We start from the raw sequence: 20248 nt of genomic DNA on the forward strand, positions 1-20248 counted from the left end.
TTTCTCTCTCTCTCTCCATCTCTCTCCCTCCCTCTCTCTCTCTTTCTCTCTCTCTCTCCATCTCTCTCCCTCTCTCTCTCTCCGTCTCTCTCTCTCTGTCTTTCTCTCTCTCTCTCCATCTCTGTCTGTCTTTCTGTCTGTCTGTCTCTCTCTTTTTTCTCTCTCGCTCCATCTCTCTTTCTGTCTCTCTCTATGTCTTTCTCTCTCTCTCTCTCTCAAGGTCTCTTCAAGGTTTTGCGCTTCAAGGTTTTGGTCACTATCTTTAAAGCGCTCCATGGCATAGGACCGGGTTACTTATGGGACCGCCTACTGCCACCGATTGCCTCCCACCGACCCGTACGCTCTCACAGGGAGGGACTCCTTAGGGTGCCGTCCGCCAGGCAGTGCCGACTGGCGACACCCAGAGGAAGGGCTTTCTCTGTGGGGGCTCCCACCCTCTGGAACGAGCTTCCCCCAGGGCTGCGCCAACTTCCCGACCTCCGAACCTTCCGCCGCGAGCTTAAGACACATCTATTTATTTGCGCAGGGCTAGCCTAGGGTTTTTAGTTTTAAATTTAGCTTTAATGGGGTTTTATACTATTTTAGTGATATTTTAATTTCGGCCTAATTAATAACTTTTTTAATTGTTGTTTTTATTTGTATTATTCTTATGTTTTTATCTGGCTGTACACCGCCCTGAGTCCTTCGGGAGATAGGGCGGTATAAAAATTCGAATAAATAAATAAATAAATCTCTCCCTTTCTCTCCCTCCCTCCATCTCTCTGTCTTTTTCTCTGTCTTTTTCTTTGTCTGTCTTTCTGTCTTCCCCTCTCTTTCTCCCCCCATCTCTCTCTCTCTCTCTCCATCTCTCTGTCTGTCTCAAAAGCCAGAGTCACTTAACAACTCCGGTACTGATTTAACAGCTGCAGTGACTCACTTAACAACTGTGGCAAGAAAGGTCGTAAACCTGGGCCAAACTCACTTAATGAACGTCTCGCTTAGCCATAGAAATGTGGGGGTTCCGTTGTGGTCGTAAGTGGAGGACTACCTGTATTACGAAGTTAAATGAGTAAAAATTAAACCAATTAGTAGTACTTAAGTTCATTGTTATTTTATTTATTTAATTGGTTAAATCAATGATTAAATTAAGATTATTTGCTCAAACGAAGCCCTTCTCTTTCCCTTAGGCCCCCGGAGAGAGTGAATACTCAGATCCCTTCGACGCTCACCGCGAACCGAAAGGAGATCCCGAAGAAGATGCCGAGCTGGAAAACAATGGTTACATGGAGCCCTACAATGCCCAGAGGGTGGTGGCTGGTGAGTGAAGGAAAATAAGAAAGGGAATGAAAAAGTAAAGGAGAAGAAAAAAGAAAAAGAAAGAAAAAGAAAGTGTAACTTTCTCCTTTATCCTAACGAATCAAAGAAAGAAATCAAATGATCAAGGAAAGAAGCAACTTAGAACTAAGGAGAAATTTCCTGACAGTTAGAACAATTAATAAGTGGAACGACTTGCCTTCAGAAGTTGTGAATGCTCCAACACTGGAAATTTTTAAGAAAATGTTGGATAACCATCTGACTGAGATGGTGTAGGGTTTTCCTGCCTGGGCAGGGGGTTGGACTAGAAGGCCTCCAAGGTCCCTTCCAACTCTGATGTTATGTTATGTTATGAATAAAAGACCATTTTACAGGCATTCCTTGACTTGTGACGGTAATGGGGTTTCCCCATCACGGTTCTAAGTCGGGACGGTTGCAAAACGGGTTGGTCATCGATTTTACGACCTTTTTTTTGCAGAGGTCGTTAAGTGAATCACTGCAGTCGCTAAGGGAATTGCATGGTCGTTAGATGAATCAGGCTCCCCCCCCCCCATTTCTCTTAACTTGGCTTTTCGGAAACTGGCTGAGAAGGTCACCAATGGCGATGCCGTGTGACCTCGAGACAGCGCAGCTGTCGGAAATTCACGCGGGTGAATTTGGATCTGGGAGCAAAACTGAAGATGCTGCAGTGGTCGTAAGTGTGAAAAATGGTCCTAAGTCCCTTTTTTCAGTGCTATGGTAGCTTCAAACGGTCACTGAATGAAAGGTCGTAAGTCGAGGACTACCTGTATGATTAGATCCTTTGAGCAGTTGCTGAGTGAACGGTCGTAAGTTCAGGACAACCTTTTATGAGGGGATCCTTCCAACGGTCGCTCAACAAATGGTCATAAGTTGAGGACTCCCGACGTGATGGAATCCTTTGAACAGTCGCTGAACAAACGGTCGTAAATCGAGGACTCCCTGTATGAAGGGATCCTTCAAAAGTTCACTAAACAAATGGTTGTAAATCGAGGACTCTCTGTATGATGGGACCCGTGGAATGGTCGTTAAACAAATGGTCATAAATCGAGGACGCCCATGTATGACGGGATCCTTTGATCAATTGCTAAACAAACGGTCATAAATCAAGGACTCCCTGTATGAGGGGATCCTTCAAAAGATCACTAAACAAATGGTTGTAAATCGAGGACTCTCTGTATGACGGGATCCTTTGATCAATTGCTAAACAAACGGTCATAAATCGAGGACTCCCTGTATGAGGGGATCCTTCAAACGGTCGCGAAACAAACGGTCGTAAATTGAGGACTCCGTATGATGGGATGTTCCGAACGGTCGTTAAGTGAATGGTCACGTCAAGGATTCTCTGCATGATGGGATTCTTCAATCTCTAAACGGAACGGTCATAAATCGAGGACGCCCCTGTATGATGGGATCCTTCGATCAATCGCTAAACAAACGGTCGTAAATCGAGGCATCCTTCGAACGGTCGCTAAAGGAACGCTTGCGAAGTGAGGTGTCCCTACACGGTGAGATCATTCGAACGGCCACTAAACGAATGGTCGTTAAGTCGAGGACCCTCTGTAACAGGGGATCCTTTCCTGAATGAAACAGCGGCTAACGTTGTTGTTGTTTTTTTCTCTCTCCCGGTTCGCAGACCTCCAGCGCAAAAACGAACGGGAGGACCAGCGCGGGAAAAAATCCCGGATCGGCCTGCAGCTCTACGACACCCCTTACGAGGAGAAGGAGGCCGAGGCCGACCCCGAGGCCGGGCCCACCGAGAAGCCCCCCAAGAGCCGGCTGCCCCAGGAGGACGAGCGGCCGGCCGACGAATACGACCAGCCCTGGGAATGGAAAAAGAACCACATTTCGCGGGCTTTCGCTGGTGAGTTGGCGAGGAAACCACAATCCTCCCCGCCCCCCACCGCTCAAAAAAAATGCTGACATCTAGGGAAGAGCCAGGAATAAAACTATAACCTGTCGGATTCAAATAACCCCTGGGTCTTTTCATTTGTGAAGGCTGCGTCTGCTGCTGCTTAAGTTTCTAGCCCTCAAGAGCTTTCTTCCACCAGAGAAACTGGTTTGCATTCATTTATTTATTTATTTATTTATTTATTTATTTATTTATTGTTCAAATTTCTATACCGCCCTTCTCCCAAAGGACTCAGGGTGGTTTACAGCCAGAATAAAACAATCAATACAAAAAATTAAAACCAGTTTAAAAAGAGAAAATTCAAAATTGGCTGGACACTATAAAACCAATAAAAAACCTCATTTAAAAAAACCCATTAGGCCAGTCCTGCGCGATGGAACAGAAATGTTTTCAGCTCGCGACGAAAGGTCCGGAGATCAGGGAGTTGACGGATACCTGGTGGTAGCTCGTTCCAGAGGGTTGGTGCCCCCACAGAGAAGGCCCTCCCCCTGGGTGTCACCAGCCGACATCGACTGGCCGACGGCACCCTGACGAGACCCTCCCTATGGGAGCGTACTGGTCGATGGGAGGTCGCTGGTAGCAGCAGGCGGTCCCATAAATAACCCGGTCCTATGCCATGGAGCGCTTTAAAGGTGGTAACCAACACCTTGAATTGCACCCGAAAGACCACCGGAAGCCAGTGCAGCTTGCGCAGGAGAGGTGTTACATGGGAGCCTCGAGTTGCTCCCTCTATTACCCGCGCAGCCGCATTCTGGACCAGTTGGAGCCTTCGGGTGCTCTTCAAGGGGAGCCCCATGTAGAGAGCGTTGCAGTAGTCCAGACGGAAGGTGACGAGGGCGTGAGTGACTGTGCATAAGCTAACATCAGTTCTAATCTCTGATCTGCTGCCCCCCCCCACCCCAAATGCTAGAGGCTCTAGAGCAGGGGTGTCCAACTTGGTCCCTTTAAGATTCGTGGACTCCAAGTCCCAAAATTCCCAAGCCAGCATGGCTAATTTGCATGACTGGGTTGGTTGGGGAATTCTGGGAATTTGAAGTCCACAAGTCTTAAAACGATCAAGTTGGGTACTCCTGTTCTAGAGCCTCTAGCATTTGGGGTGGGGTCAGCAGACCAGAGATTAGAATTGATTCTAGCTGAAATGCAAACGAGTTTGTCTAGAAAAGTCCTCCTGAGGACTAGAAACCTAGCAGCAGACGCCAAGGTTGAAGACCCCTTGCTCTAGACAAAAATACCCAGAAAGGAGCTTGAGCGTAAAATCCACTTTTAAAAAGGAAACCACTGTTAAAAATAAACTCGCAATCTTCTAGTCCTCATGCTTTGTCTGTTTGACAGCATGTATCCTTAGCATCTTTGTAGATGAAGGGAAGGAAAAGTTAACTTTTGTATCGTACCCACCCGTAGTGAAATTAAACTAAAGAACTGAAGAAAACCTTTTAAAGAAAATTGTATAGAGAGAGGGAGAGAGAGAGGGAGAGAGAGAGAGAGAGAGAGAGAGAGAGAATGGTGCTAGGAGGATTTTGGGAAAGTCTTAGAGACCATCAGCAAATCATTCCTAATTTTTTTCCTCTGCTTTTCCTTCTCCTTTTAATCAAGTGAGTAAAACCTTGAAGCTATTGGTAACTTATTTACATACAGCATTTCCACTTAGACCAGTATTTCTCAAGCTTGATAACTTGATAACTTCAATGACTTGGACGAGGGGATAGAAGGGGAACTCATCAAATTTGCAGATGACACCAAGCTGGCAGGAATAGCCAACACTCCAGAAGATAGGCTCAAGTTACAGAAAGATCTTGACAGACTTGAACATTGGGCGCTAACTAACAAAATGAAATTCAACAGTGAAAAAAGTAAGGTTCTACATTTAGGCCAAAAAAACAAAATGCACCAGTACCGTATATGTGGTACCTTGCTCAATAGTAGTACCTGTGAGAGGGATCTTGGAGTCCTAGTGGACAACCATTTAGATATGAGCCAGCCGTGTGCAGCAGCTGCCAAAAAAGCCAACACAGTTCTGGGCTGCATAAACAGAGGGATAGAATCAAGATCACGTGAAGTGTTAATACCACTTTATAATGCCTTGGTAAGGCCACACTTGGAATACAACATCCAGTTTTGGTCGCCACGATGTAAAAAAGATGTTGAGACTCTAGAAAGAGTGCAGAGAAGAGCAACGAAGATGATTAGGGGACTGGAGGCTAAAACATATGAAGAACGGTTGCAGGAACTGGGTATGTCTAGTTTAACAAAAAGAAGGACTAGGGGAGACACGATAGCAGTGTTCCAATATCTCAGGGGTTGCCCCAAAGAAGAGGGAGTCGGGCTGTTCTCCAAAGCACCTGAGGGTAGAACAAGAAGCAATGGGTGGAAACTGATCAAGGAAAGAAGCAACTTAGAACTAAGGAGAAATTGCCAGACAGTTAGAACAATCAATAAGTGGAACGACTTGCCTTCAGAAGTTGTGAATGCTCCAACACTGGAAATTTTTAAGAAAATGTTGGATCACCATCTGACTGAGATGGTGTAGGGTTTCCTGCCTGGGCAGGGGGTTGAACTAGAAGGCCTCCAAGGTCCCTTCCAACTCTGTTGTTATATTAACTTTAAGACCCTGTAGACTTCAATTCCCAGAATTCCCCAGCCATCCCCACTCCCTCTTAGCCAGGGGTGGGATTCAGCCGGTTCGGCCCGGTTCGGGCAAACCAGATGCTAATTTTACATCTGGTTCCCTGAACCGGTAGTTGCAAGGACTGGCTGGCCCCGTCCACCCCGCCCCTCCCAGAAGTCTCCATGCAGCCCGTTTTGGATGCCAGATAAGTGCAGGGCCCGCGCGGAGGCTCCGGAAGGGCAAAAAACGGGCCTTCCGGAAGTTCCAGAAGTCTGGAAACGGGTCCGTTTGCTGCCTTTGGAGGGCCTCCAGAGCCTGGGGGAGGCCGTTTTTGCCCTCCCGGAGGCTCAAAAAAAGGCTGCCGAGGGGGAAAATGCCCCCCCCGCCGTGGTGCAGTAGGCCACGCCCACCCAGCAACCTGGCAGACAACCAGTTGCTAAAATTTTCGAATCCCACTTCTGCTCTTAGCACTGATGATGTTACCTAGTTGGGACGTGAGATGTCTGCAAGAAAACAAGCAAGCTCAGAGAGTACCAAGGACCCCACAGTCCTCCTCCTCCTCCTCTTCCCCGCAAACCCCACTCCCTTTTAGCACTGATGATGTTACCTAGTTGGGTCATGAAACATCTGCAAGAAAACCACCAAGCTCAGAGAGCATCAAGGACCCTCGTCCTCCAGTTCAACTCTGAGCTACAAATATTTTCTTCTCTCTTAAAAGAAAGTTTCCGTTTTGTTATCCGGCACATAGCTTGGTAGCCAATACGACAACAATAACGGAGAATATATAAAGATGAAATAAACAAATAGGAAAGGACTGTCCACTAAGCTATCATTCCAGTCCTTTGAGAAGTGCAGAGTGGTGCCAGCGTGAAATAAGGCCCCTTAATGTAAATTAATCATAATAATAACAAAAACAACAGAATAACAAAAGTTGGAAGGGACCTTGGAGGCCTTCTAGTCCAACCCCCATTGGAAGGAGAACGGTGAGAAAGGGATGGCAAATAACGGCTACAGGTAGTCCCCTACTTACGACTACAATGGAGCCCCCAATTTCCGTTGCTAAGTGAGACATCTGTTAAGTGAATTTTGCCCCATTTTGCGATCATTCTTGCCACGGCTCGTAAATGTATCACCGCAGTCATTAAGTTAGTAACGCAGCCGTTAAGTGACTTTGCTCGTCAGAAGGTCGCCAAAGGGGAATTACGTGACTCTGGGACACTGCAGCCGTCATAAATATGAGTCAGTTGCCGAAGTCTGAATTTTTTATCACATGACCAGGGGGACGCTGCAAGGGTTCTAAGTGTGAGAAATAGTTGTCGTTTTTTCCCGGTTCCGTTGTAACTTTGAATGGTCACTAAATGAACTCGAGGGCTACCTGTCGTTTTTAAAAAAACACACAATCCTACGGTTCCAGCTTCTCATACGACAAACTTTTGAAAGTCCTTCACCTCTTAAGAGGCTTTGATTGTTGCATCATTTACGGATTTTGAATCCTCTTTATCACTCCGCCAAATTTCATCGATTTCCACTTGGCTGCTGTAATCAAAAGACCCCCAAAGAAATCCCTTTTCTCTCTCTCTCTCTCTCTCTCTCTCTCTCCTTCCTTCACTTCCAGAATCCTCCCTTAAATCTTTCCCCGGGATCAAGGGTGAAATGCTACTGGTTCAGCCCGGTTCGCCCGAACCGGTAGTAAAAAAATGTAAAAAGAAAAGTTCCGATGATCAGCTGAGCGACGCGCGATCGTCAGAACTTTTTTTAAAAAAAATTTTTTTAGCATTTTTTACTGCCAGTTCTCCAGAACCGGTAGTTAAAAATGCTTTAAAAAGTAAAAACTGAAAGTTCCAATGATCACGCGTCGCTCAGCTGATTGTCGGAACTTTTTTTTTTTTTTTAACATTTTAGGCATTTTTTTTTACTACCAGTTTGGGCGAATAGGTAGTAAAAAAAATGCTTTAAAAAAGTAAAAAGAAGGCTCCGATGATCACAGGTGTGCTGTGATCATAGGAGCCTTTTTTTTAACCTTTTAAAAGCATTTTTTTACTACCGGCTCGGGCGAATAGGTAGTTTAAAAAAAAGCTTTAAAAAAGTAAAAAAAAAAAAAAGGTTCTGACGATCACAGCTGTGCCGCGCAATCGTCGGAACCTTTTTTTTTTTTTTTACTTTTTAAAAGCTTTTTTTTTTAAACTACCTATTCACCCGAGCCGGTAGTCAAAAAATGCTTTTAAAAAGTTTTTTAAAAGATTCCCACACGCGCCTCAGCTGATCTCCCCACTCCCCCGTGCACTGTTCTACTTACCTTCCCAAGCCTCTTTTTGGCGCGCACTGCAGCTCATGTTTTGTGCACATTGTGCATGCGTGCGCGCAAGGCGCATGGCGGCACATGCATGGCCAGCGAACCGGTAATAAACGGGTTCAGATTTCACCACTGCCCGGGATCCTTTTGGATCTGCTTTGATCTTTCTCCCCAGTTTTCCCACCCTCTCTCCAAGCGACGATCTGTCTTTCATTTCGAGAAAGCCCCAACATCACTTAATGGAATAATAGCTGCGGCTGAATGTCTGGAATTGACGTGCAGGTGTCAGGTTGAAGCTGACAACGCTGCTGAGCGTTAAGCCTGATTGAGGGTTGTGTTTTGCATCTGTGTGTGTGTGTGTGTGTGTTTGTGTGTGTGTGTGCCAGTGTGTGTAGCCTCTTCAGATCTCCCCCTTGTTCTCCATCACTCATCTCGAGAGCTCTTTTCCATCCGGATGATCGGTGGGTCCCTGCGGATTTGGCACCGCGGCGAAGAGGGGGGCGCTGATCAATGCCGAGCCCAGAGGTTTGTTTTGAGAAAGAGAGACACCTCGACAACGCACAAGGAAAATGTCAAGAGACTTGTGTTCCTCTTGTCTTCTCGGCAACGCTGGCAGCGCGAAGATAAAATTATCTCCCACAATAGACAGCTTAGCTGTAATTGTGCGCACCGAGTCGATTTTGAAATTGCATTTCCCGTTCGTCCTCCGGAAATTGGCAAGCCAAAATATTTTCTTGTTTTCATCCTTGCAACCATCAATCTGAATAGAGCTGGAAGGGACCTTGGAGGTCTTCTAGTCCAACCCCGTGTTGAACAGGGGACCTTATACCCATGATGGCGAACCTATGGCATGCGTGCCACCTCACTCTCGTATCGGTGGGCACGCGAGCTCAGCTCCGCCAGCTGATGTTTCAGGCCTTCTGGGCCCACTGGAAGTTGGCAAGTGGGCAGTTTCCAGCCTCCGGAGGGCCTCTGGGGAAGTGGGGAAGGCCATTTTCGCCCTCCCCAAGCTCCTAGAAAGGCTCTGGAGCCTGGGGAAAGAGAAAAACGGGCCTACCAGGCCCACCATGCCATCGCGGGGGGATTGCGCATATATGCGTGGAGGCGGGGCGCATAGAATTATGGGTGTGGGCATGCATGCGCACGACCTCCTCCCCCGCACTCCTGGCACGTGACGACAAAAAGGTTAGCCATCACTGCCCAATACCATTCCAGACAACAAGTTGCCCAGTTTCTTCTTAAAAGCCTCCAGTGATGGAGCACCAACATTTTCCAGTGGCAAGCAGTTCCACTGGTTAATTCTCCTCACTGTCAGAAAATTTCTCCTTAATTCCAGGTTTGCTTCTCTCCTCGGTTAATTTCCATCCATTGTTTCTTGTGCTGCCTTCTGGTGCTTTGGAGAATAAATCGACCCCCTTTTCTTTGTGGCAGCCCCTCAAATATTGAAAAACTGCTATCCTGTCCCCTCTGGTACCCTTCTTTTCTCTAGACTACCCAAACCCAAATCCTGCAATTGTTCTTCCTATGTTTTTGTCTCCGGGCTTTCAATCATCTTACTTGTTCTTTCTCCTTTGCATTTTTTCCAAAGTCTCAACATCTTTTTTTTTTTTTTGGTAACGTGGTGACCAAAACTGGATGCAGTTATTCCAGGTGTGCCTTACTAAGGATTTATAAAGTGGTGCTAATAGTTCACGCGATTTTGATTCTATGCCTCTTTAAAAAAAAAAAGGACAACAAAGAATGTTCTTTCTGCGCCAACTCAGTAAGCTCAAACTGCCCAAGGAGCTGCTGATCCAATTCTACAGAGGAATTATTGAGTCTGTCATTTGCACCTCTATAACTGTCTGGTTCGGTTCTGCAACCCAACAAGAAAAACACAGACTTCAGAGGATAATTAGAACTGCAGAAAAAATAATTGCTACCAACCTGCCTTCCATTGAGGACCTGTATACTGCACGAATCAAGAAGAGGGCCGTGAAAATATTTACAGACCCCTCGCATCCTGGACATAAACTGTTTCAACTCCTACCCTCAAAACGACGCTATAGAGCACTGCACACCAGAACAACTAGACACAAGAACAGTTTTTTCCCGAAGGCCATCACTCTGCTAAACAAATAATTCCCTCAACACTGTCAGACTATTTACTAAATCTACACTACTATTAATCTTTTCATCGTTCCCATCACCAATCTCTTTCCACTTATGACTGTATGACTATAACTTGTTGCTGGCAATCCTTATGATTTATATTGATATATTGACCATCATTTGTGTTGTAAATGTTGTACCTTGATGAACGTATCTTTTCTTTTATGTACACTGAGAGCAGATGCACCAAGACAAATTCCTTGTGTGTCCAATCACACTTGGCCAATAAAATTCTATTCTATTTATACAACCTAGAACTGTGTTGGCTTTTTTGGCGGCTGCTGCTGCACACGGCTGGCTCATGTTTATGTAATTGTCCACTAAGACAGGGGTCTCCAACCTTGGCAACTTTAAGACTTGTGGACTTCAACTCCAAGAAAAGCTGGCTGAGGAATTCTGGGAGTTGAAGTCCACAAGTCTTAAAGTTGCCAAGGTTGGAGACCCCTGCACTAAGACTCACACTGTAAGTCCCTCTCACACTTACTGTTTCTGAGCCAGGTTTCGCCTAATCTGTACTTGCCCTTTTGGGTTTTTCATGCCTACGTGTGAAACGGTAGTCCTCAACTTAGGACTGACAAGCGAAACCTTTGTGAAGTGAGTTCTGCCCCATTTTATGACTTTTCTTGCCACGTTTGTTAAGTGAATCACTGCAGTTGTTGAGTTAGTCACCCGGTTGTTAAGTGAATCTGGCTTTCGCTTGTCAGAAAGTTGCAAAAGGAGGTCACGTGACCTCCCCCAGGACACTGTGACCGTCATAAATATGAGTCAGTTGCCAAGCATTGGAATCAGGGGTGAAATGCTCCCGGTTCGGACCGGATTGTCCTATCTGGTAGCGATGGAGGCGAGTGGTTCGGAGAACCGGTAGCAAAAATCCCTGCCCCACCCCCATGCCCAGCTGAGCCACGTGATCATCAGAGGTTGTTTTTTTTTTTTTTTAACGTTTAAAAGCATTTTTTCTTTGGCTGAAAAAATGCTTTTAAAAGTTAAAAAAAAGCCTCTGATGATCGTGCAGCTCAGCTGGGATCGTCAGAACCCTTTAAAAGCATTTTTTTTCTACAACCTCTTCGGCTGAAGAGATTGTAAAAAAAAAAAGCTTTTAAAAGGCTCCTCTGGCGATCCCAGCTGAGTTGCCTGATCGTCAGTACCTTTTAGAATAGAATAGAATAGAATTTTATTGGCCAAGTGTGATTGGACACACAAGGAATTTGTCTTGGTGCATATGCTCTCAGTGTACATAAAAGAAAAGATACGTTCATCAAGGTACAACATTTACAACACAAATGATGGTCAATATATCAATATAAATCATAAGGATTGCCAGCAACAAGTTATAGTCATACAGTCATAAGTGGAAAGAGATTGGTGATGGGAACTATGAAACGATTAATAGTAGTGCAGATTCAGTAAATAGTCTGACGGTGTTGAGGGAATTATTTGTTTAGCAGAGTGATGGCCTTCGGGAAAAAACTGTTCTTGTGTCTAGTTGTTCTGGTGTGCAGTGCTCTATAGCGTCGTTTTGAGGGTAGGAGTTTATGTCCAGGATGCGAGGGGTCTGTAAATATTTTCACGGCCCTCTTCTTGATTCGTGCAGTATACAGGTCCTCAATGGAAGGCAGGTTGGTAGCAATTATTTTTTCTGCAGTTCTAATTATCCTCTGAAGTCTGTGTTTTTCTTGTTGGGTTGCAGAACCGAACCAGATAGTTATAGAGGTGCAAATGACAGACTCAATAATTCCTCTGTAGAATTGGATCAGCAGCTCCTTGGTTCTGGCGATCAGGCAACTCAGCTGGGATCGTCAGAACTCTTTAAAAGCATGTTTTCTACAAGCTCTTCGGCCGAAGAGGTTGTAAAAAAAAAATGCTTTTAAAAGTAAAAGAAAAAAAGTTGGCCACACCTACCCAGTCACATTATATCCCCCCACATACCAAGCCACGCTCATAGAACCGGTAGTAACAAATTTTTACATTTCATCCCTGATCTGAATGTAAATATAATATATAATATAACAACAGAGTTGGAAGGGACCTTGGAGGCCTTCTAGTCCAACCCCCTGCCCAGGCAGGAAACCCTACACCATCTCAGTCAGATGGTTACAAATCCAGTATTCCCGTGGCCACAAATCACGTGACCACGGGAATCCTGCACCAAGTGTGAAAAGCGGTCGTAAGTCCCTTTTTTCCAGTGGCTGCCGTAACTTTGAACCGTCACTAAATCAACTGTTGTAAGTCGAGGACTTACTTATAAGGCAGGGCACAGCCAACCTTTGAGACCCAGGGGGAAAAAACCAGGAACCTCTGTGCAAGGTTTTCCGTAGATTTTGAAAACGTCCGCTTCTCCTGATTTCTCCCTTTGGCCAAAGTGTCACGTTGAAAGCCATCAGCCTGGAGAATTTTTGTAAAGCTTCACCGCCGATACTTGTAGGAAATTGGAGAGCAATTGTAGTCCTTCTGCTTGCAATAGCTCCAAATGAGGAGAGCAAATATTTTCTTTGAACTTAAGGGAGGCTTGTGCAAACTTTATTCTACAAAGGAGAGGAGAATGGCATTGTCGCATCGGAGGAAGCCTGCGTGCTGAACGGCGACTTGGGAGCGGATTAAAAGAATGTGAAATTCACGCATGAGAAAAATTACCTTTCCCCCCCCCCCAGCTGCTCTAGAGCAGGGGTCTCCAACCTTGGCAACTTGTAGACTTCAACTCCCAGAATTCCTCAGCCAGCTTTGCATACAAAAACAATCAAACACTATATTTTTTCTGAACAGAGTATTAATAATAATAATAATATCAGAGTTGGAAGGGACCTTGGAGGCCTTCTAGTCCAACCCCCTGCCCAGGCAGGAAACCCTACACCAGACAAATGGCTATCCAACATTTTCTTAAAAATTTCCAGTGTTGGAGCATTCACAACTTCTGGAGGCAAGTTGTTCCACTTATTGATTGTTCTAACTGTCAGGAAATTTCTTCTTAGTTCTAAGTTGCTTCTCTCCTTGATTAGTTTCCACCTGTTGCTTCTTGTTCTACCCTCAGGTGCTTTGGAGAATAGTTTGACTCCCTCTTCTTTGTGGCAGCCCCTGAGATATTGGAAGGCTGCTATCATGTCTCCCCTAGTCCTTCTTTTCATTAAACTAGACATACCCAGTTCCTGCAACCGTTCTTCATATGTTTTAGCCTTCAGTCCCCTAATCATCTTTGTTGCTCTTCTCTGCACTCTTTCTAGAGTCTTGAAATCTTTTTTACATCGTGGCGGCCAAAACTGAATGCAATGCTCCAAGTGTGGCCTTACCAAGGCATTATAAAGTGGTATTAACACTTCACGTGATCTTGATTCTATCCCTTTGTTTATGCAGCCCAGAATTGTGTTGTATTGGCCGAGTCAAAATTTGTACCGCTTTTAGTTTTCTCCCACATCATTTTATGTATTTCACTTTTCGCCATGAAATTCTTTCTCTCTAATTTTTTATTTTATTTTCCTTCTATTTCTTCTAATATATACACAATATTACCATTCGCCCTAATCTCTAATCTTAACCGGTTTTTCTTTTTCCACTCCTCTCTTTACTTTTTTCAGACTGAAACCCTTTAAATTGAAATCAGTCCTTTTTCTACAATCTAAACCTAAATTATCTTATTCAAATGTTCTCCCATTGCTCCCTTTTCGCAATATAATATAATTTCAAATATTTTCCCTATATTCCATCATTCCAATTATAAATATTTAGTATTCAGCAGTTTTACATCTATCCCTCTTTTCCATTTCTTTCTTTTTTTTTAATCATCCTTGCAATTATCGCAAGGAACTGATAAGGTCTGTTACTGTAGTTAACTCCTTGAAGTCCTCTTGCCTACACTTTTCAGCGGGTGAATGCCATTAATTCACAAGAGGTAAATAAAGAGAGTTTTTTCGTGACCAGGAGTCTGTTTCTTGCTTCTGCTAAGGCTCAGAACACAACCAGTGAACAGAAGTTGCCTTCGGAAGCTGTGGGAGCTTCATCACTGGAAGCTTTCAAGAAGAGGCTGGACTGCCATCTGTCAGAAATGGTGTAGGGTCTCCTGCTTGGGTGGGGGGTTGGACTAGATGACCTGCAAGGTCCCTTCCAGCTCTGTTAATCTGTAACTGTAATAGAATAGATTTTTTTTATTGGCCAAGTGTGATTGAACACAAAAGGAATCTTGGTGCATCGGCTCTCAGTGAACATAAAAGAAAAGATACCCTCATCAAGGAGCAACACTTACAACACTTTCTAGAGTCTAGAGAAGCGCAACAAAGATGATTAGGGGACTGGAGGCTAAAACATAATCAAGAACGGTTGCAAGAACTCGGTATGTCTAGTTTAATAAAAAGAAGGACTAGGGGAGACATGATAGCAGTCTTCCAATATCTCAGGGGTTGCCACAAAGAAGAGGGAGTCAAGCTATTCTCCAAAGCACCTGAGGGTAGAACAAGAAGCAATGGGTGGAAACTAATCAAGGAGAGAAGCAACCTAGAACTAAGGAGAAATTTCCTGACAGTTAGAACAATCAATAAGTGGAAAAACTTGCCTGCAGAAGTTGTAAATGCTCCAACACTGGAAATTTTTAAGAAAATGTTGGATAACCATCTGACTGAGATGGTGTAGGGTTTCCTGCCTGGGCAGGGGGTTGGACTAGAAGGCCTCCAAGGTCCCTTCCAACTCTGTTATTATTATTATTATTACTTAATGATAGTCATAGGCTATCAGGAAGCATATCAGGAAACAATATCAGTATAGGCTATCAGGCTATCAGGAAGCATAAGCAATCAGGAAACAATATCAGTATAAATTGTTAAGAATACAAGCAACAAAGTTACAGTCATAAGTGGAAGGAGATGGGTGTTTTTAAGCTGAATGGGACAATTCAAGAAAGGCAATTTATCTTTGAATATGTGATGGTGAATGAAGGACAGAGGTGCCCCACCCTCACAAAAGCTACAAATGCTCCATTGGCAAACTTGGTGGGGGGAGGGGTATCTCTGGGGAATGCAGAAAAGTCACATCTTGTTGTGACTCCAGCCCTCGAACCTGGCCCCATGCCCGAAAGTGACTCCAAGAGTGAGGGGGAAGGGCCGGTAAGGCTTACCTCGGGAGCACCGATTCCTTTGGCCCAGCTCCAGAAGCCAGAACCAAGCCAGTCGGAGGACGTAATGAGGCCGTCATCCCCTGATTCCTCCCTTCCCCAGGCTACGCCTTCAGACCCAGCTGATAATAATAATAATTAAGCTTGGCTTGACCCGTGCTTCAGAAGATTAGAGAGGCAGAGTCATCAAAGGGAAGGGTGGGGCAGGAGCCCCACCCCACAGGATATATAAGGAGCTTTGGGACTGCTCGCACTCCACGGGAAGCAAAAGTTTAGCTGAACCGTTTTCAAAAAGAGCTGAAAGTCTTGCTACGTGAGTCATTTGTTTGAACTTTGGCAGGCAGCTGCGATTTCTCTGCCAGGACTGATAAGAGCCGTGAATCCACTGGCTGAAGGCCAGTTCGTGGGTCTGAATAGAATAGAATAGAATAGAATAGAATAGAATAGAATAGAATAGAATAGAATAGAATAGAATAGAATAGAATAGAATTTTTTATTGGCCAAGTGTGATTGGACACACAAGGAATTTGTCTTGGTGCATATGCTCTCAGTGTACATAAAAGAAAAGATACATTCTTTTGGGAAGTGGGGAAGGAGACAGAACTCATCTGATCCATCAGTTGTCATTTTCTGGCTTAGCTGATAAGAGACACAGCAGGTATAAATTTAGCTGCTCTTTCTCTTATCAGCTGTGATATTCTTCCCACGGGATCAGCCTGGAGTATTCAGATAAAAACAGCAGGTGAGGTGCCTGAGCTGCCCGTTGCATCTCTGCGTGAGTCACTGCGCTCGGAAAATCTCCAGGTGGTTTCTCAATTTATGACCGCTGGTTTGTTTCCTTAGCCTTCTGTGTTTCACGGCTGCCCTGCTACCTTAAGCCATGTCATTTGTGCTCCCTTGCTTTCTTTTATTCCTTGGAGGTCTTCTAGTCCAGAAGTCACCAACTGGTGTTCCATGGACCACTGGTGGTCCACGAGAAAATTCTGGTGGTCCGCAGAAAAATTATTTGCATTTTTTTATATTGCACTAAATCAGGGGTCCTCAAAACTACGGCCCCTGGGACAGATACGTGCAATGAACATTTGTGTTGCTGCAGAAAGTCTCCCCCTTTGGGGTCTTTTTGTGTGGGTTGGGGGGGCAGAAATTCTGACTTGGGGTCTGTTTCAGTCTCCTGCTGTGGGGCTCTGGGCAAAGACTGGAGGGAAGTGTCGCTGATGGTGAAGAGCCGGAGGGCTTTGTTCTAGTGGGACTGCATCCTGGCCTGGAACTGGCTGACCATCTCAGCCCGCTGAGCCTCCAGGCGCCGGTACCTGGCCTTGCACTCCCGCAGGTCTTCCCTCTGCTTGGAAAGCCTATGCTGCTAGTCCTCAGTGAAGTGCTTCTGCTGAGCTTCCTTCTCGGCCAGATCCAGTTTTGAACTTAGCCAGCTGTTTTGCCAACTCTTTCTCCTGGTGGCTACTTAGCTCCAACAACTGCTTCCTAAGGAGCCCGGATGGGCAGGCAAGGAAGGGCTGGGAAGGGTGAGCAGAAGCCGGTGGGGTGCCACTCAACATAAGTGACATCGAGTTGACTGCGCCCACCGAGTCACATGACCACCTAGCCACGCCCACTCAGCTGGTCATTAGGCAAATCATATTGGTGGTCCATGGGATTTAAAATTATGGATTTAGTGGTCCCTGAGGTCCAAAAGGCTGGGGACCCCTGTTCTAATCCAATCCCCTGCTCAGGCAGGAAACCTTCTACTATTTCAGACAAATGGTTGTCCAATCTCTTCTTGAAAACTTCCAGTGATGGAGCACCCACAACTTCTGGTGGCAAGTCGTTCCACTGGTTAATTGTCCTCACTGATAGGAAGTTTCTCCTTAGTTCTAGGTTGCTTCTCTCCTTGATTAGTTTCCATCCGTTGCTTCTTGTCCTGCCTTCAGGTGCTTAGGAGAATAGGTGGACCCCCTCCACTTTGGGGCAGCCCCTGAGATATTGGAAGACTGCTATCATGTCACCCCTAGTCCTTCTCTTCCTTAGACTAGACATATCCAGTTCCTGCAACCTTTCTTTGTATGTTTTAGCCTCCAGTCCCCTAATTATCTCTGTTGCTCTCCTCTGAAATATTTCTCGAGTCTCGTTAATGTCAATACATTTCTGGGGACAGTTTTTAAAGGAATAATTTTACCTATAAAGGCCAAGCCTTGACTTATGATTGTCAACTTAGCAATAGTTCAAAGTTACGACGACCCGGAGCACAGAAATGGGAATTTAGGGGAATTCTGGGAGTCGAAGTCCACAAGTCTTAAAATCCGCCAAGGTTGAATACTCCCTCTGCAAATATTCTTCTGAAAATAACCCAAGGCCTTTGAATCCTGTGGTTTCAACAATCCCAAATAAATTCTCAATAAATCCTTTTTAACAAGATTTATGGAGAGCGGGGGGAGGTGGGGGCAGGGAGAGAAATCTCAGCAAGAGGATGAGATTTGTGTTAGAACGTAATTCACTTTTACATTTAATAGGGGGCAGATTTTCTGAGCTTTTGTCTGTCTTCTTGTTAGAGTAATTGGTAAGCCGGCAGCTCTTCTCTCTAATTAGCTCAAGCAGGCTGCTTCTACCTCCCCGCAAACGGACTGTTATTTCAAACGTATTCCTAAATCTTTTTTAGCCTCTGAACAAACTATCCCCCATTTAAAGTCGTTTTTTGATTAAATTGACACTAACTTGACAACATGCACAAAGATTTTTGAGTTCGGCATCACAATGCCCTTAAGCCCCCCCCACCCCCAGTTTCCAAAACTTTTTCATTCATTACCCAAAACCGAAGCGCAGCCTGTTCCTGACTTAAAGGTAAAGGTTCCCCTCGCACATATGTGCTAGTCGTTCCCGACTCTAGGGGGCGCTGCTCATCTCCGTTTCCAAGCCGAAGAGCCAGCGCTGTCCGAAGACGTCTCCGTGGTCATGTGGCCGGCATGACTCAATGCCAAAGGCACACAGAACGCTGTTACTTTCCCACCAAAGGTGGTCCCTGTTTTTCTACTTGCATTTTTTTACATGCTTTCGAACTGCTAGGTTGGCAGAAGCTGGGACAAGGAACGGGAGCTCACCCCGTTACGCAGCGCTAGGGATTCGAACCGCTGAACTGCCGACCTTTCCGATCGACAAGCTCAGCGTCTTAGCCATTGAGCTACCGCGTCCCTTCGTGACTTACAACAGTTCATTTAGTGACTGTTTGAAATGATAACAGCACTGAAAAAGGTGGCTTAGGGCCATTTTTCACACTTAACGACCGTTGCAGAGGTCATGTAATCAAAATTCAGACACGTGGCAACTGGCGTGTATTTTTGATGGTTGCAGCAGTGTCCTGGGGCCCTTTTGCGACTTTTCTGACCAGCAATGGGGAAACCAGATTCACTTAACAGCCATTTTACTCACTTAACAACTGCGGTGATTCACTTAACAACGGTGGCAATGGAAATGTGGGGCTCAATTGTGGTTGCAATTTGAGGAATACCTGTGTAGGTTAAACACTTTAAGCCCATTTAAATGCCCCTGTTGTGGGCTTGTGAGTTGTTTATCCAAACGTTTATCCAACTATTTATACCCAATTTTTGGAAAGTCTTATCGCGGTTTGAAAAGGGCTGTCTTAAGCAGACGACACATAATTTTGATCGCCACAATATTAAAAAAACAAGTGTTGAGACTCTAGAAAGAGTGCAGAGATGAGCAATAAAGATGATTAAGGGATTGGAAGATAAGACTTTTTTTTTATGTATTTATTTTATTTATTTTTATTTTGTCACAACAATATATGTAGGTATCATACAAAAAGATTATATAGTAAATAAACACATATATGGGTAAATATAAGGAGGTATAAGCATATATATATATATATATATAGGAAGAAGAAAAGAAAAACAATAGGACAGGAACGGTAGGCACGTTTGTGCGCTTATGCACGCCCCTTATGGTCCTCTTAGGAATGGGGTGAGGTCAATAGTAGAAAGTTTTTGGATAAAGCTTTTAGGATTATGGGAAGAGACCACAGAGTCAGGTAAAGTGTTCCAAGCACTGATGATTCTGTTACAGAAGTCATATTTTCTGCAATCTAGATTAAAGCGGTTGACATTAAGTTTAAATCTATTGGTTGCTCTAGTATTATTGCAATTAAAGCTGAAGTAGTCTTTAACAGGAAGGACATTGCAATAGATGATTCTGTGAGTTAAACTTAGGTCTTGTCGAAGGCGACGGAGTTCCAAGTTTTCTAAGCCTAGGATTTCAAGTCTGGTGGGAAAAGGTATTTTGTTGTTTTCAGAGGAATGGAGAACTCTTCTTGTAAAATATTTCTGGACACGTTCAATTGTATTGATGTCAGAGATGTGGTGAAGAACAGTTGCAGGAACTGGGTATGTCTAGTTTAATGAAAAGAAGGACTAGGGGAGACATGATAGCAGCCTTCCAATATCTCAGGGGTTGCCACAAAGAAGAGGGAATCAAGCTATTCTCCAAAACACCTGAGGGTAGAACAAGAAGCAATGGGTGGAAACTAAACAAGGAGAGATGCAACTTAGAACTAAGGAGAAATTTCCTGATAGTTAGAATAATTAACTAGTGGAACAGCTTGTCACTAGAAGTTGTGGGTGCTGCAGCACTTGAGGTTTTTATGAAGAGATTGGACAACCATTTGTTTGAAATGGCATAGGGCCATGATGGCAAACCTATGGCACACATGCCAGAGGTTGCATGCAGTGCCCTCTCTAATTGCACGCGAGCCATCGCCCCAATTCAGCTCTGCTTCACATGCGTGCGCATCTCCTACCAGCCAGCTGGTCTTTGGGTTTCTGTCGCACATGCATGGAGGCGGGGAGTGTGTGGGGGCCACGTGCGCATGCGCAGGGG

The 20248-nt window shown here is 44.9% G+C and overlaps 1 protein-coding gene across 1 annotated transcript in view; it reads left to right on the forward strand.

The window, feature by feature from the left end:
• The window catches only part of SHD (Src homology 2 domain containing transforming protein D), a 168625-nt gene that overhangs the window by 122145 nt on the left and 26232 nt on the right, over positions 1–20248 (forward strand). The window contains exons 4-5 of the mRNA XM_058163606.1: positions 1167–1296; positions 2948–3175. Coding sequence (XP_058019589.1) covers positions 1167–1296; positions 2948–3175 — 358 coding nt within the window. The remainder of the gene's footprint in view (positions 1–1166; positions 1297–2947; positions 3176–20248) is intronic.

The sequence above is a fragment of the Ahaetulla prasina genome, chromosome 1, assembly GCF_028640845.1.
Source record: "Ahaetulla prasina isolate Xishuangbanna chromosome 1, ASM2864084v1, whole genome shotgun sequence".
Taxonomy (NCBI): domain Eukaryota; kingdom Metazoa; phylum Chordata; class Lepidosauria; order Squamata; family Colubridae; genus Ahaetulla; species Ahaetulla prasina.